At 45.7% G+C, this 16599-nt stretch overlaps 1 protein-coding gene across 2 annotated transcripts in view; it reads left to right on the top strand.

The window, feature by feature from the left end:
* The window catches only part of ZNF366 (zinc finger protein 366), a gene marked incomplete at its 3' end in the record, with an annotated part of 69976 nt that extends 58708 nt beyond the window's left edge, over positions 1–11268 (top strand). For both annotated transcript variants that reach the window (XM_080712832.1, XM_080712833.1), the window contains 2 exons: positions 8231–8405; positions 10724–11268. In XM_080712832.1, the coding sequence (XP_080568958.1) occupies positions 8231–8405; positions 10724–11268 (720 nt within the window). The remainder of the gene's footprint in view (positions 1–8230; positions 8406–10723) is intronic.
* Between the last annotated feature and the right edge of the window lie 5331 nt (positions 11269–16599).

Below are 16599 nucleotides of genomic sequence, written 5' to 3'. Positions count from 1 at the left end.
AATGCAGGACCCCTTGTTCAAACATAGTTTAAGAATTTCAAGATGGTGAAATCAGAGTATTAAATCAAACTCAGGACTCTTCTGAGTAGGGGGCCCCATGCTGCACACTCATAAAGCTGCCCCAGCTGCAGCAGCCAGGGTGTTCCATAGAGCACCCCTTTCCTCTCTCTTTAGGCACCTCTTTAATTTGCTGCACACTCCATTGCCCCCTCCTGTGTTTTTCATTTAACAGAGCTCGTCCCTCCTGCAGAGGGCTCACGTCTCCTACCATGGAGGGGCAAGTAGGGCCTCTTTGCAGCTTTTTTCATGGGCTTCAGGCATGAATTATACTTTTATCTTATCAACTATTGGTTAGAATAAGGTTGTTAAAATATAAAGGAAGCCATTTCCTAGTTTATCCCACACCTGTTCAATCCAGCCATCTCTCACATGTACCGTATCCTTTCTGGGGCAGCAGTAGAGATACAATCAAGTAGAAAATGCCCCTGAAATGGAGGATATGCTGGGGGTAGAGCCAATATAGACTCTGTGGGATTTGGAGGCACAGAGGCAGTTAGACTTCTTCATCCTCAATGTCCTGGAAGATTTCTTGGGCTGGGTAATATCTGAGGATCTAGAGAGTTCTCTCTCATACCAGTGCACAGAAAACTGAACAGAGTCGTGCATCCTGGGCCCAGTGACACAGGGAACCATCTTAGTTGTATATTACAAGTCTCCCTTTGCAGAGAACTGCGTCCTCCCCACCTCAGTGACAGGGCAGCATGGTTCAAAGGGCGTGTGGTGGGGAACTTTATGGTTTAGAAACTCCAGTTCCCTCCTCCCCGAGGGCTGATTAGGCTCTGGGTTTCTGGCCCACCCCATTAGATCCCATGAGAGAGTGTTTGTAAAGTGGAATGCCAGCTTTGAAATAATGCACAGTTTATACTTCACAGAGAGAGATGGGCCTGGCATAGTGCTTGGACCAGTCATCTGCAAAGGTCACTTTTTCCTGGTAGGGATATCCTCTCAGGAGGCCGCAACTCTAGGTGAAGAGGCTATATTCTCTATTATTAGACAAAAAGAATTGGATGTTATTAAAGGTCATTTTGGTCAAACTTAGGCAGCCCTTCTCCATTCTTAGACATCTCTGGAATAACAATGGGTATCAGCCCCCCTTGACCCAGAGCCCTCTGTCTCCTGGAAAGTGACAGAAGAATATTTCCAGCTTCTTCCTTTCCCTGTTGCCACCTCCCTGCAAAGTGTCACCCTGCTGGGTGTCCTTTTTGTGCCACCACATGTCCTCATTCCCAGAGGCTTTCAGAGCATGTCTGAGTTTACAGATTATGCAAATGACACAGCGTTTGTAAACACTGCAGAATGGGCCCTCTGGAGATGGTGTCCTGTAGACCTACCTCACTTTCCATCTGTGTTGTGCTGGATTCTTAGAGATCTAGCCCTGGGTGAAGGTTGTGAGGGTTGGGGGTTGGAAGAGGGCTGGAGGCCATTTGGTCATTGCTATGCGATTCAAAGCCATCAGGGACAAATGTGGTGATGTGGAGAGCCAGCCCTGACAACTAAGCTCGGGCGTGGCAGTGGTGACAGGGAAGAGACAGTTTCTTTCCATGATTGACATAGCTGGACAAGAGAGGCAGGCATAACCGCAGCCACCCCCATGGTTAGTTGCGCCTCCTTTACCCAAAGACTTGCAAGCAGGAAGATTCTTTCAGCAACACATTCTCATTTCTTGTGATTTTCGCCATTAAAATTTCCTCCTAGCATAAATCCTTCCTCCTGTTGTTGCAACATAAAGTGGTTCTCTCTGGCCCTGTGCTTTGTGGAAACAGCTGTCCCCAGTGAGCAGAAACGTTCACTAACTGTGGTCTTGGGCATTAACAATAGGATGGAAAATTAGAAGAGAGGAAAGGTTTCCACTTTATTTTTTTTTCTTACATATTATATATTTTTTAAAAAATCACTGCCCTTCTGGGCTCTTTCGCTATTGGCTCGACTTCTGGACTCCTTGCTTCTTGGAGCCAGCTGGAGTGTGTCCAGAGACTTGCGCCTGTAGACTCAAGCCATGTTTCAGAAATATGCTTCCCAGATTCTGCGTAAGCACGCAGGGCTTGATTTGGATACTCTCCTGGTAGCGGCCGCACTCCATAACAGCAAAGAACCAGCTGCCGTCTTTGGAAAACCTGTCCAGGAAAAGCAGCCATCCAGAATTTCCGGGACAAATTCTCTTTTGAGATGGGTGAAGCCAGGAGCTGCCTGAGTTATGAATCACCAGGTCATCTGCAGCCTGTTCTGAGCAGAGCCCTGAGGCTGGAGGGCACAGCCCTTAGAAGAGGGGTGAGGTCTTCCTGGAAAGGGTCTCCACCTCCACTGACAAGCTGGCCCCGTTTTCCTCTCGAGCTCTTTGATGCTACGAAGGGGAGCGACCAGATGGGGGACTTTGCGAGGGCCCCGTGCTTGGGGTCAGGGTGTTCGGGCTGGCGTTGAGGGGGTTAAGGCACTGACCAGATAGCAGCCTTTTGGCAGTGAAGCGCTGCTCAGCAGAAGGAAGGATATAGCTGTATGAGCTGCCTGCTTAACAATGCCTCACATGTCCCCAGGGGCCGGCCTGCAAATAGATTTCATCTTGCTTTCTCTTGTACTTTTCAGAGCTTCCTGTTTTCTCACGGTCCTTTTGGACAGTTTACAGTCTCTCTCTCCCTCCCTCTCTCTCCCTTTGAGGAAAGGAACACCCTTCTTATTAAAGGAGAGAGAGGCAGAAGAATGTAAGGGAAGGGCGGCGAGGAGGCCATTGCTCCCTGCAGGCTGCAGCTCTTTGACCTTTCCTCTCTAAATAGGAAAAACACAGGCTTCCTGGGGCATCTGCGCTCTGAAGCTCCCATCAGGCTGGCTGGAGTGAGCTAGTGTGTTTCTTCTTGGCTTTTTGGCCCTCTGGCCTCAGCCGAGTGGCTGCAGCTGCCCTTGCCCTGTCTCTGCCTACAGCCCTGTCTTTTGGGGGCAGCTGGCAGCACTGTCAGAGGGGATCGTGGGAAGCAAGTGCCAGAGGTGCCTCCAGGCCCTGGACCCGGCAGGAAAAGGGCACCAGAAGGCCAGAGCAAGGAGGCCCAGGAGCAAGCAGGGCAGCTGGTGGCTGTTTCACAGGCAGGCCGAGGACTGGGGAGCAGGAATGTAGGGGCTTCCAAGCCTGCCATCCAGGAGTCCCATCTCAATCCCCTGGGCTGGGGCCAAGCAGCTACTTGCATCTCTATCAGCCCCCAAGTAACCTGCCAGGCATTTACTTAGAGGACTCCTCCTTTGATCTTTCCTTTGATAGCCCTCCAGTTCATCTGGCTTAAAAGGACAGCAACCCCATCTTCAAAGATCTTCCTACTTCTGGAATGTTTGAGTTGACTGTGCACCCCATAATGATAGTAATGAGAGCTAATATTTTTTGAGCTTTTACTATTTGCCAAGCACTTTGCAGCAATGATCTCACTTGATCCACCCATCATCTTTCAAAAGAAACTGTGGTTATTATCAACACAGTACAGAAGAGAAAATAGTCAGTTCCGACCTGAGCTCCCACTGTCACCTGTCTACGCTGCCATTGCAACACCTAATGACCCATCTAAACCATTTTTAATATGCTTTTAATGATGCATTGTAATTATACATAGTAGGGAGGTTTGACAAACACAAAAGCACATGGCACTTGGTGGGATTTTCTTCAGATCCCTGCACACAGGCTGGTGAGATGTGGAGATATCTTCATACTAGACATAGCATTATTTGAGCTGTCTCCTTCCTCAAGCCTCCTTTCCTCCCTCCCACTTCCCTCCTCCAATCCTCTTCCATGACTCTACTTGTCTCTCTCATTTATCTGAAGTCCCTTTTGTTTCCTATTTTCTCCCTAGCTTCCATCATTCTTAAAGGATAGTTCAAAATGTCTGCTTCCCATTTGAAACCATGAGATGCAAACAGAGCCCAGGCACTTAGGGTCCTGAGTTACTTGGCTCCATCCTTTTGCTAGTGAGGATTTTATTTTGCAAACGAAGGTGTATAGGTTTAATGGAGAAAGAAAGAGAGCCGGTGATGGTTGGTTCTTAGAATTTGGCATAGGGTGCTGCTATCTTTCTGATTTATTTGTTCTCCAAGTCAAATATTTAGATAGTCATTAGGCATGCTATGTGTGTAGCCCTGTGCTTGCTGAGAATGGATACAAAGGAAAGGGTGGTGGCCTTTGCACTGAAGACTACCTAGAATACTGTTTGGGAGCACAAACACCTTTCAGAACAGACACACCTTTATTCAGCCTTGGGAAAGCTCTCCTTTGGTGTGGCCAATAGGCTCCCAGAAACCACATAAATAACTTTAATATATAACAATTATATTTTATCAACAGTACAAAAACAGCCTCCTTTACCAGTTGCACATAATATGGCTTACCAATCATGTCTCAAACTGGACTTTCCCAGAGGTCAGAGGTCTTTACTGTTAGTGGCAACAAAGATTTTTATATCCTAAAGTCCCCATGTACCACTGAAATGTTCCAAGGAGTTCAGTACTGAACAAATTGAGCCAGAAATAAAAACACTAGAATAATAATTTTAAAAAATCCCAGCAGGCTATCATAAAAGGCTTGTCTGAGGCTGAGGAAGAGCCTGGAAGATGCCCAGAGGCAGCCATTTTGACAAGCCCACCCCCGTGTGTGGAGCAGAAGGCAGGGGGGTGAGCTGCAGGGTCTGCCCCGACCCCAAGTCCCAGCGTGTATGCAGCTCCTCATTACCACGACAGCGATAGTTACCTTGCCTGGTGATGTATGGTTGATGTAACTGTCTAAAAATATCTAACAAAGAGACTTTATCCATGTCAAAACAAAAACAAAGGACACCGCACATTCTTCAAGGTGAGGCTAAAATTCCATATTCATTACAAAACCTTTTCAGATCAGTCCAGCTTCTAATACCTCCACAACCACAGATAATAATTAAAGGAGCATTTCTCCTGTGATGGGAAAAGTGCCTTCCTTTCAAGGATGCCTATCTGACCTAGAGGACCCGAGATGCCATCCATGTCTGGACGTGTGCAGTGCCCTAGTTGATCTTACAGCTTTAAGCTTCTCCCCTTGACTACTTTGTGCATCCCACTTAGGGCTTTTTCTGCTAAAAGAATCTTTTTTGCTCCACACCTTCATTCAACACATCCTTATGGAGGACCTAGATGCATCAGGCTCATATCAAGCAAGGGACACAATAAAAAGGAGGTAGTGCCTGTGTGGATGTTGCAGCCTACTGGGTGAGAACACATTTGAAACAGATACCGACTAAAGTCCTGGTCACATGGCAGCATCACACCAAATAATCAGGAACCATTCCACAAACCAGATGAGGCAGCTTCTTCTAAAACTGACCTACAACTGACAATACCTAAGTTAGAATCTTGAGATTCAAAGCTTTTTTCCTTTAGCTGTAACAGAGAAGTGGCTAAACTAAATTGGTATATATATATTTTTACCAAAATTTTTATCTGTGTGAAAAACAGAGCCATAGGTTGATGTATCTTAATTTACTGTCCCTATGGAGAATAAAAGAAAATAGGTATTGATTTATATATTGCCTCTTTTGAGGAAATTGGAATTGACCAACTTTCCTCCTTTTCTCCTCCTGGGTTACCATTTTCAGATGAATGTGGTATACAGGGACTATGGATGCTGAGCTTGGAATCCCACCCCTGTTGCCAAATTTATTCTTGCTAATATAGAAGCAAAAAGGAAAAAGTATGAAAATCCCCAAATATTAATTATTCAAAAACACAGAATCCAGCATTCATAATCTGCATGTGGATAATCGGTGGCAATTGTGTGATCCCAGGCTGGCTGCCTCCTACCCCCAGCCTTTTTTAAGGCCAACTCCCAAAGTCATCATATATTAGGCCTGCCAGTTCCTCCAAGGTCAGCTCTCTTCCCACCTCCCTGAAGAAAATGTTGCCTGTTTTAATAAAAATTAAATCCAGCTGGGTGTGGTGGTATATGACCGTAATCCCAATACTTGGGAGGCTGAAACAGGAGGATCACAGGTTCAAGGTCTTCCTCACAACTTAAGTGAGTCTCTGTTTCAGAATAAAGAATAGAAACGACTGAGGGTGTAGCTCAGAGATAGAATACCCCGGGGTTCAATCGCTAATACCATTAAATAAATAAATACATACTCGATCCAGAACCTCCAACAGTGTCCATGACAGTGTCTTAGTGAGGAAGGACACTGATGTATGGTCCAGGGGATGCCAGACCTCCAGGCCCCTTTGTGACAGCTCCCACCTGAGGTTGGGGAGGGGAGGAGAATGCTCTTCCATTAACACTTTGATCTAAGTACAAACAAAAATTTCTTGCATTCCTCACAGCTCAGCCAAGGAAGGGCTAGAGTTTCCAAGGCCAGAGGCACTGTTTTACACTTTCTGCTCCTGCCTGTATTACCTTTGAAAGGGAGGTTCTGCTCCTCAGTGGAAAGAATGAGAATCACTCCTGTGGCCCACCACACTCTGGCACTTTGATGGAACTGGAGAGAAATGATAGCAAAGAAAGGAATGAAACGTGTACACCTGGAGATAACCTTCTCATGTCCTCAAATCTCTACCCAGAGAAAAGACACATCTCCATCTCAGATAGTTCTTTGTTCCTTTTAACTTTAAAATCATCCAAATAATTAGTGCCGGGCTTGGTGGCGCATGCTTGTAATCCTCGCGCTTGGGAGGTGGAGACAGGAGGATAGCGCAGGTTCAAAGCCTGTGTCACTGGCTTAAGAGACCCTGTTTCCAAATTTTAAAAAGTATAAAAATAGGTCTGGAAGTGTAGCCTGGAGGTAAAAGGGTTACCCCAGTACCACCAAAAACCATCCAAATAATTAGCAAATGAAAAATTGGAAATGTGTTGCCTAATACAGTCTAAGAGAAGATTATGGCCTCTGAAGTCAGATGGCCTGAGTTCTTTCTCCCAGCTATAGCGCCCCACTAGTCCTGGGCCTTGGCCAAATGACCTAAGCCCTCAGTTTGGCCATCTGTAAAATGGGGGTGATGATAGTACCCATCTCACAGGATAGATGTGGGAATTAAGTACAATATTCCTTGGCCAGCTTAGAACAATACCTTCTATAAATGCGCCTTAAATATTAAGCATATAATTGCATCTTTATTATTAAACAGAGACATACTTGCAGCAACTGCTTTTTGCAGGTCAGTTCTTCTTGTTTTCCAAAAGTTGCATTCAAAAGAAGTTTTACAGTCAGGCATGGTGGCACACTCCTGTAGTCTCAGTACTTGGAATGCTGGGACAGGATGATGACAGGTTTGAGGCCAGTCTTAGCAACTTAGTGAGACCCTGTTTCAAAATAAAACTAAAATAGGACTGTGGGTGTAGCTTAGAGGTAGAAAGCCCCTGGGTTCAAGCCCCAGCACCACACACAAAAATAAAATCAAATAGCCGGGCGTGGTGGCGCACGCTTGTAATCCCTGCGCTTGGGAGGCAGAGACAGGAGGATGGCGCAGGTTCAAAGCCAGATGTGTGCACTGGCTTAGGAGACCCTGTTTCCAAATAAAAATGTAAAAATAGGTCTGGGAGTGTAGCCCGGAGGTAGAAGGGCTTCCAGGAACCCCAGTACCACAAAAAAATAAAATAAAATAAAATAAAATAAAACTTTAAAAAGAAGTTTGATGAGCTTTGAAATTTTTTACCTTAAATGCAGAGATACTTAGACACCAGTAACCAGTAGCATCTCATGCACGATTCCATCCCTGCCTGCCCCACCTCTGAGACTGGGCAGATTGCAGCCCCTCCCTAACTTCCAGGGAGACAGGTTCCCTAGAAAGTGTGAAATGCATTGGGGATACCAGAGGGACTCCAGATAATGGAAGGGGAATCTCAGCAAAGTTTGAATGGAAAACTAAAAGAGGAAGGAGGCTGAACTCGATTGATGAGCGGCTATTTCCAAATAGGTGTAAAAGTACGAATATAGCAAGGTTAGCCTGGGTATTAAGTATCGGGAGGGGGGAAGGGAAACGGGGGTAGGGGGAGAGGGCACCAAATACAGATTAAATGTATAACATTTACTTTCAATAAAATAAATTTAAAAAAAAAGAAAGTGTGAAATGCCAAAATGCAAGCAGAATACAGGCAGGTGTGGGCCAGGGCACATCCATCCCCCACGGGTCTGCATGTGGGTCCTCCCTGGCAGGATAATTGTATTCTCCTCATCTCTGTCTCCAACAGCTGTGTGGGAAGGAATTCAACCGGATGCACAACCTGATGGGCCACATGCACCTGCACTCAGACAGCAAGCCCTTCAAGTGCCTCTACTGCCCGAGCAAGTTCACCTTGAAGGGAAACCTGACTCGCCACATGAAGGTCAAGCACGGGGTGATGGAGCGGGGCCTTCATCCTCAAGGTACCTGCCCGGCCCAGAAGCCCACACCGCCAGGTCCCAGGGCAACAGATGGGAGTGGAATGTTTTTTGTTTGGGGACATTACTTTGAAAGGTTATTCTTATCAAAAGGAGGAAGACAATTTTTCAAGTGCACAGCAGGAGCAGACTTAGAATGTATTAGTACGGCTTCTCCCCCTACCCCGCACTGGAGATGGAACCTAGGGGCATTCTGCCTCCGAGCTACACCCCCAGCCCTATTTTTTATTCTTTATTTTGAAACAGGGTCTCACTGAGTTGCAGAGGGCCTAAGTAGCTGAGGCTGGCTGGAGACCGTGCTCCTCCTGTCTCAGCCTCCCAAGTACTGGGAGCACAAGCTTGAGCCATCATGCCCAGCTAAACCCTATTTATTTTTTTAAATTTTGAAATAGGGTTTTGCTAAGTTATTGAGGGTCTAGCTAAGTTGCTGAGGCTAACCTTGAACCTATGATCCTCCTGTCTCAGGTAGAATGCTCCTGGGTTTCATCCCCAGTACTGCAAATAAATAAATTATTAATTAATTAATTTAAAGCATTCTTCTGTTTTTTAACTGCTTAATTTATTGAATTTTTAATTTCCTGAGCCACTTCCCAAGCTAAGCCTGGATTTTTCCAGAACAGGCCAAGTTTGCTCCATTGCTGGGGCTGGGGAGCCAGGGAAGACAGTGGGGATGACCCTCTACCTGTCAGCCTGATCTGGTCACGAAGACCTACTCAGTGCTGCTGCATCCGAAGATCGTCACTATAAATGGGGGATCATCACTATAAATCAGAGCATTGCTCTGAAATTTCTTACAGACTTTCAACAATTTTAGTGTCTTCATCTACAAAGGGTGTTAGCCTTTTTTAAAAAAAAATCTAGTTTTTAAAATGGCTCAAAATTTATTAAAAAGATGAAAAAGATCCTCCCTGTCCCCTGATGGGATTAAAGCTATAGACAGCTGCCTTGCCAGACCATATCATAAAGTAGACAAAGTTGGGCTACAGGGCCCTGTCCTTCCTTTAGTCTTCCCACCACAGGCCTATCTGGCTGCATCCTGGACCACTCCCTTCCTGTTTCTCCTCCTTAGAGTTCTAGCCTGTTCCTTGGAGTCTGGCTCACTATGGGCAAAGGCTGGAGGATAATTGAAAGGAAACACTAAAACATGTCCACTGGGCACTGGGACACCGTCCCTGCAAACTGAAATTGAAAGTGTGCCCCCTCTCCAATCTGTGGCCTGCCCGGGGCTGGTGGTCAGACACAGGTTTCCTAGGCTCCTTGGAGCTCCTACTCTGCCCTCTCCACTCTGTGCACAGGGGCTCCTGTCTTCTGGTAACCTCCTCTTTTCCAAGCCCAGTCTCTTTGTTTTTTCAAATTGAAAATGCCTTTATTATTATCTTTTCCCCCTTGCAGTACAATAGATATTCAGCCAGGCGTGGTGGCACACGCTTGTAATCCTAGCATTCGGGAGATGGAGACCAAAGGTTGAGGGTTCGCGGACAGCCTCAGCTACTTAGTGAGGCCCTTCACAACTCAGTGAGATCTTGTTTCAAAAAATTACAATGCTAAAAAATAGGACTGGGAGTGTAGCTCAAAGATACAATGCCCCTGGGTTCCATCCCCAGTACTACACACACACACACACCACCACCACCACCACCACCAACAACAACAACAACAAAAAACACAGATATTCACTATACAAATAATAATAAAAATAAAATAAGAGATGCTTAGGAATTGAAGAGAAAATGTAATCATTGCTTCAGAATTCATCAATTTGGAGACTTTGGCATACATTCTCCCAGACATTTTTTGAGAGAGAAAAAAACTAGAATGTGCACATTTTTAAACTAAAAGTATATAGAGAATGCATTTTACGATTGCTAGTAGGTCTCTGTAACACACTGCACATAGTTCATTGTATGGATGGAACATTATGTGTTTAACCAAAACTTAAATACCAAAATTGTTTTCACACTTTCACGATAATAATAAAAAAAATGTGGTGATGAGCATCCTTATACATATATTCTGTGCTCCTGCCTGCCTGCTTCATCATGTAAATCCTCAGTGAAGTCACTGCTAAGTCAAAGCTTATTTTTAAAGCTTCTGGTGCATGTTGCCAAGTTTGCCTTAATGAGGGTTATACTGATTTAGATACTGTCTGTGATAAGCCTTCCAAGGTCCACATTCTTCTCTATTTTTAAAATATACGATCAGAATATGTTCAGTGGCCCTAGACGAGCCCCACCCACCCATGGGCCCATTTCCTCTGCTTCTCCTGGGTGAATGAAGAATGAATTCTTGCTCTGCCCTCGCAGGTTTGGGAAGGGGGAGAATCTCCCTGGCACAGTCCACGAGTGTCCTGAGGAGCTTGGAGCAGGAGGAGCCTTTCGACCTGTCCCAGAAGCACGGGACCAAGGGGCCTGCATTCCCCTTGGATGAGGAAAGCACCAGGGGCAGCCCCTGCCGCGAGGAGGAGGAAGAGGAGGAGGAGGGGGAGGAGGACAACTGCTATGAGGTGGAGCCCTGCAGCCCTGGCCTGGGCCCCGAAAGCCAGCAGTCCTCTGGGCCCCAGGATCTGTCCTCCAAGCCTGAGCCAGGGCTGGAGGAAGGCTGCAAGGATGAGAACGAGGATGTGTCCAAAGACGACCTGGAGGACAGCAGCGAGGCCCGCCACGGGGCAGCGAGCAGCCAGGAGAGAGACTGTGCCCAGAAGGACGAGTGTCTCGGCCTCAGGGTGTTTTCTACCACGCGGCGGGGTCCCTCTTTTTCTGATTACTTATACTTCAAGCACAGAGATGAGAGCTTAAAAGAATTACTGGGGAGGAAAATGGAAAAACAAGCCGTGCTTTTGGGCATCTAAGTGGACAGTTTTACATTTACATTTGGAAAATGAGAGCTAGGCACTTCAAATACAGCTTTCTGCATGAACTATCATTTGCTGGGCACTGGTGAGCAATGCCAGTCTTTTGGAATGTCTAAGGCTGAGTGAGCGGCTCAGCCCTTCATACTTTGAACATGCACACCGGGTCTTCTTCAGTGTTATTTTATGCATTGCCTGTATCAGAAACTGTATGTATCTTCTAGTTTCTAATTGTAAGCTGATGCTGAGGTGCTTTCAGGAATTCTGTTTTTCTTTGACTAATACGCGATACATGGTAAATTTCTTTCTAGTTGCAAAACTATGGTGCTTGAGATGTACCTTATTAACAATGACTTAGCTGAATTTGTGAAAGGTATTATATTTTTTCCAAATAGATGGAAGAGTGAGTAGTTGTGCATATAAAGTAGACTTTATTAAAAAAAAAATAACACCAGAAATGACACAGAAGTGTGAGCTATTGAAAAGGATGTTCTCAAGTAGTTGCTAAGGTGTAAGAAAAAAAATTCAGGAGATGATGAATAACTTTGGCTGAGGGAAAACCAGCAATACTTAGATTTCTGCTTGGGCCTCTCTTGCCCTGCTCCGGCCCTTCATCAGATGGTGGGTACCCCTGAACAATGCCCAGGGGTCCTCAGAGTAACCCCTCCCCTGGAGGCATCGCTGCCTTACTCTTAGGCCACATGCCCCAGAAAGCAGCTGCAGGAAGACTTATCTCCAGTGTGCAGTAGATTTCTCCATGGTGCCAGAGCTGGGGATAGGTGCAGGAATTCTCCCAAAACAAGCTCTGACTTATTCCTGCTTAAATTAAAACAATATAACCAGCTAGTTACTCTTAGGAAGACCTGAGCCCTGTTCTCACAGCTGGCCGTACCTTAGAATCATCTGGGGGAGCCTTTGCAAAAACATTAATGCCTGGGTCCCACCCCTTGAGATTCTGATTTAACTGGTTGGGATTGGAGCCCTGGCATTTGGTAGTTTCCAATGACCCCAGGTGACTCTTATGTACAGCCAGGATTGAGGAACATTCACTGGGCTCAAATATCCCTCCCCCATTTCTGAGTCTTCCGGGACCCGCTCCCAGGGACTCACAAATACTTCTGTCCCTGGCTTCAGACTTACAGAGACAGGGGACAGGAGGCCCTGGAACTGTAATGCTGACTTAGGCCCTCATCTCTGTTCTGTAAGAGCCTCACAAAGGAACACACACACACACACACACACACACACACACACACACACACACTCCATACAGATGCACACTTATGTTCATGGCCAGTTATTATTTTGATAAATTCAGGACTGGCCCGTGGTGACTACACCTGCCCAAATGCTGGCACCATGACTCCCGTGAGCTCTGAGGACCGTGCTAGGTGCATTGGGTCTGGAGGGTGTGTCTTACTTAGGCACTGTCACCGAAAGAAGCAATACTGGCAGAGGCTGCATGCCTGTGACTGTACCCTCCTAGGAGGTATTGTGTACATGTTTATTTAAAATCTGCCTCGTGATTGGGAACTTCAAACCTTCATTTGGAGAACGAGGTACTGCAAATAATTTTGCTGCCTGTCCTCCAGCCTTCCCAAGAATGCTTTCTTTAGAAGACCTGGTTCATCTCCAGGGACCAAATGCCAACTCTCTCTGTTGGCCATGGTGCTTCCCCACTGGTCCCATCTCATCCTTGTCATTCATTTGTGTGCTTTGGCTACCCGTGGCCCATCCCTCCTACCACCTTTCTAGAATTCCTTCCTTTAGCATCACTACCATCAGGAAGTGCTAAAGCTGCTTGGGCTTCCTACAGCCACCCTGCGCTTGAGGTCAGAGCACCTCCAGAGGGGGCGCAAGAGAGAATACTGCGGTGTCTACAGTTACAAGCACAACTCTGGGCCAAGAACTATTCCAAGTCCTTAGAGGGGCCAGTTACCTTCCATTCACTAGAACATAGCTCTTTAGTGCCTTGGTGAAATTGCCCAAGACACTGTCCACGTGGGCTGTGAGGTCACTCCCTCTTAAGGTCCTGTTATGCGTGTATTCATTCAGCAGCCATGTATTGAGGACCTACTATATGCTCTGCCCAACCACACGTAGCACAGACTTCCAGTTGCTTCTAGATATTCCTGACTGGAATAAGAGCCAAGAAACTCTAGACTAGTGGGTTCTGGTCCTTTCCAACCAAAACAAATCCCGTGGGAATGTTTGAGGAACCAGATAATGTTGAGTTGGAGTGTGGATGGTCTAGAATGATGGTTTTCCATTTGTGTCTTGAGCAGCCAGGGGTCCCTCTTGGGCCTCCGCAGAGTCGCCGGGGAAAGAGAAACTCTCAGCCTCAGTGCTCACGTCACTCAAAGTGGCTCTGGTTCTGTCTGCTTAGCATGTTAGCATTGTAAGTAAAATTTCATTTGGAGGGAGAAGGAAAGTTGAGGGAGGGAAAGTAACAAAAAATATTATGGAATGTGTTCCAAGGGCTATTTTTAGCTTTTGGCTTTGAATATGAAAGACTTAATGAATGCTAAACCTGATGGATAAGATAGCTCTGACCTTCTGAGAACCAAGACACTAAAACCTTGGCTTTACAAATCAAGTAAACAACATCCTGGTTTGCCTGGAACAATCCTGGTTTATATGTTGGCCCAGGGTAATTACTAATAGTGCCTCTTAATTCTCCAGCATATCCTTGTGTGAGTGATAAATGACATCACTATTCTCTGCATCATCGCAGAGCTGAGGGAAGGGTCGGCCATCCTTGCCTGGTGAGCTGATTAACCAGAATGCAAGAAATGAGAACAGGGACCCATTGGGGCCATTCCCAGAGAAGGAAGGAATGAGGTCATCCAAGATTACCAGCATTCCAAGGCCATGGCCTTCATCACATTGCAAGACTCTCAGAATGGGTTATGACCAGATGCTTTCTGGACCTTGATTACTGTCACTTGAACCAACCAATGAACTGGTGGAGTGGCCTATTTGTCTCTCATCCATTGTAGTCAAGCCTGGGATTACTCCTTCTGTTGCTTTTCAATTGCTCTTTCATTCACTCTTTTTCAAATTGGATTTCCCGTTGGCCATGAGACTAAAGCTGACCTTTTATAAACCCACCAGAGCAACTGCTTTATTCATATGTAAGTAGTTGCATGAGAAAGCTCAGTGCACATACTGTATTTATTAAGCCCTGAAGGCATTTAATAAAATATTAACATCGTGTTTCAAATTATAATCTTTGTCTGCTTTGCTGGAACAAAATGTAACGGAGCTAACATTTAGAATCTTTCAAGTATTTGGACAACAGTACACCAAATGTTGACTTTATACATAGTTCTGCCTTGCTATTAAAAAAAAACCCTAAAACTCAAAGTGTATAGCCACCAAAGTTGTGAATATTGCTCTCTGCTTCACTGAAAAGTCAGTTCACCTGGAAATATCATGGAACCTTTATTTTGTTAATTTAAGCAAATAAAGACATGTTTTAAAAAATGAGTTAATTATTTGCAAATATCTAAAGTTTTGCAAGGAAGCCCTCATTGTCAGCATCATGGTCCTGCACCCCACTCTGCCAGGGCAGTTCCCAGGACTTGGCTCCTTAGCCCCAGCGAGAGAGTGGTGTTGGATTCTGTCTCTCTCTCTCTCTCTCTCTCTCTCTCTCTCTCTCTCTCTCTCTCTCTCTCTGGGATTAAGAAAGGTCAGCCCATCTGCAGGTAGGTACCCATCCTCTTTCCTATTCAAAAATATTGTTCCAGAAGGGTGTCACAGGCAGGTGCAGGTAAGAGGCAGGATTGCCTCATCCTGCCTCAAGTTCTTTGTAAAATGAAGTCGAATCAAGAGGCAGTAAAGCACTCTTGATTCGACTTCATTTGCTGGTGAGCAAAGCACTGATCTGGTCCCGGTTTCATGGGTTGAGATCCCTGTCTGCCTCTTCCAGTCTCTGGGACCTGAGAGCAGTTCCTGAGCCTCTCCATGTGTCAGTTTCATCATCCGTACAGTGGGCACAGGGAGAGCACATTCCTCACTGGGTTGTTGTGTGGGTTAAATGACCTAATATATGTGAGGCACTTAGAATGTGTCTGGCTCTCTGTTTATGCTATGAAAGGATTAAGCAAGATTATTGTAAACAATGTGGCCAGAAAACTGGGTCCTCAGATCATCCTCAGAAGAAGATTCACAGCATGGGAGATGTCCATTTCCAAGTAACTTCCCTTTAAGCAAAACATACTGAGCACAGGTAGTTAAATGCCAAGCACTGTGCCAGGTGATTTACACACTTGATTTAATTTAAGCCTCACAACCCTTCCAGGCAGACATTATTCCTATCTTACTAATGAGGACATGTACGTTTAAGAGAGTGAAATTGTGTGTTCCAAATTACCTAGTTAGCAAGTTACTACTTTGCCTCAAAACCCATTGCAGGTTTTCTTCTCTGGAAGTGGCTGCTGAGATAAATTTGGGTCCATAATGTTTATTAAAAATTAACATTAGTAAAAAGAAGGTGTATGAAAGAAGATGGTGCAGGAAGAGAAAGTGAAGGGTGATGAAGCCCCCAGCTAAGCCTTGCTTGTTGTGGTGGGCAGCTCTGTAGCGAAGATTTCTCATCATGGTTGTTCCACGTTGAACAGAAATGTCTAGACCTTTACATCCCCATCCTGGTAAGAGTGCACCCTTCATAGCTAGGGCCAGCCCAGAGTTTCTGGCAGATGAAGCTGGCTGCTAGCTGCAATCTCAGAGCAGGTGTGAAGTCCTCTTTGGAGAGAGATAGGCAGCTCATCTCCATCTGTCACAGTCCTCCTCTGGCGTCACTGAAGGCCACTTCACAGTTTCCTGAGGCTTCTCTGTCAGGGCTCTTGTGACCTCTCCTTCTGATGGAAAACTTAGAAAGGTTAGAACAAACTTCAGCCCCTGCAGCTACAATGAGCCCAAAATTCACTCTCATTTTCCCTTCCCTATTACTCAGTACTATAGTTTGAATGTGTCCCTTCGAAGTTCAAGCATTGGGAATTTAAGCCCCATGATCATATATTACTTGGAGGTAGGGCCTTTGGGATAATTAGGTGGAGTCATGAGGATGAGGCCCCCATGCTGGCACTAGTGGCTTTTTAAGAAGAGATCTGAATTAGCACACTTGCTTTGTCTCACCGTCAGATGTCCTCTGCTGTGTTATACTACAGCAAGGAGGCGTCACTGGATGAAGGCACCATGCTCCTGGATGTCCTAACCTCCAGAACTGTAAGATAAGTAAACCTCTGCTCCCTCTGAAATTCAAATGTTAAAATTGTGGTCCTCAATGTGGTGGTGTTTGGATGTGAGATTCTGGGAGGTTATTAGGTC

Source organism: Muscardinus avellanarius, assembly GCF_963383645.1.
Source record: "Muscardinus avellanarius genome assembly, chromosome: 1".
Classification (NCBI taxonomy): domain Eukaryota; kingdom Metazoa; phylum Chordata; class Mammalia; order Rodentia; family Gliridae; genus Muscardinus; species Muscardinus avellanarius.
The sequence above is the reverse complement of the archived record's forward strand: the minus strand, read 5'-3'. Positions and strand labels throughout refer to the sequence as shown.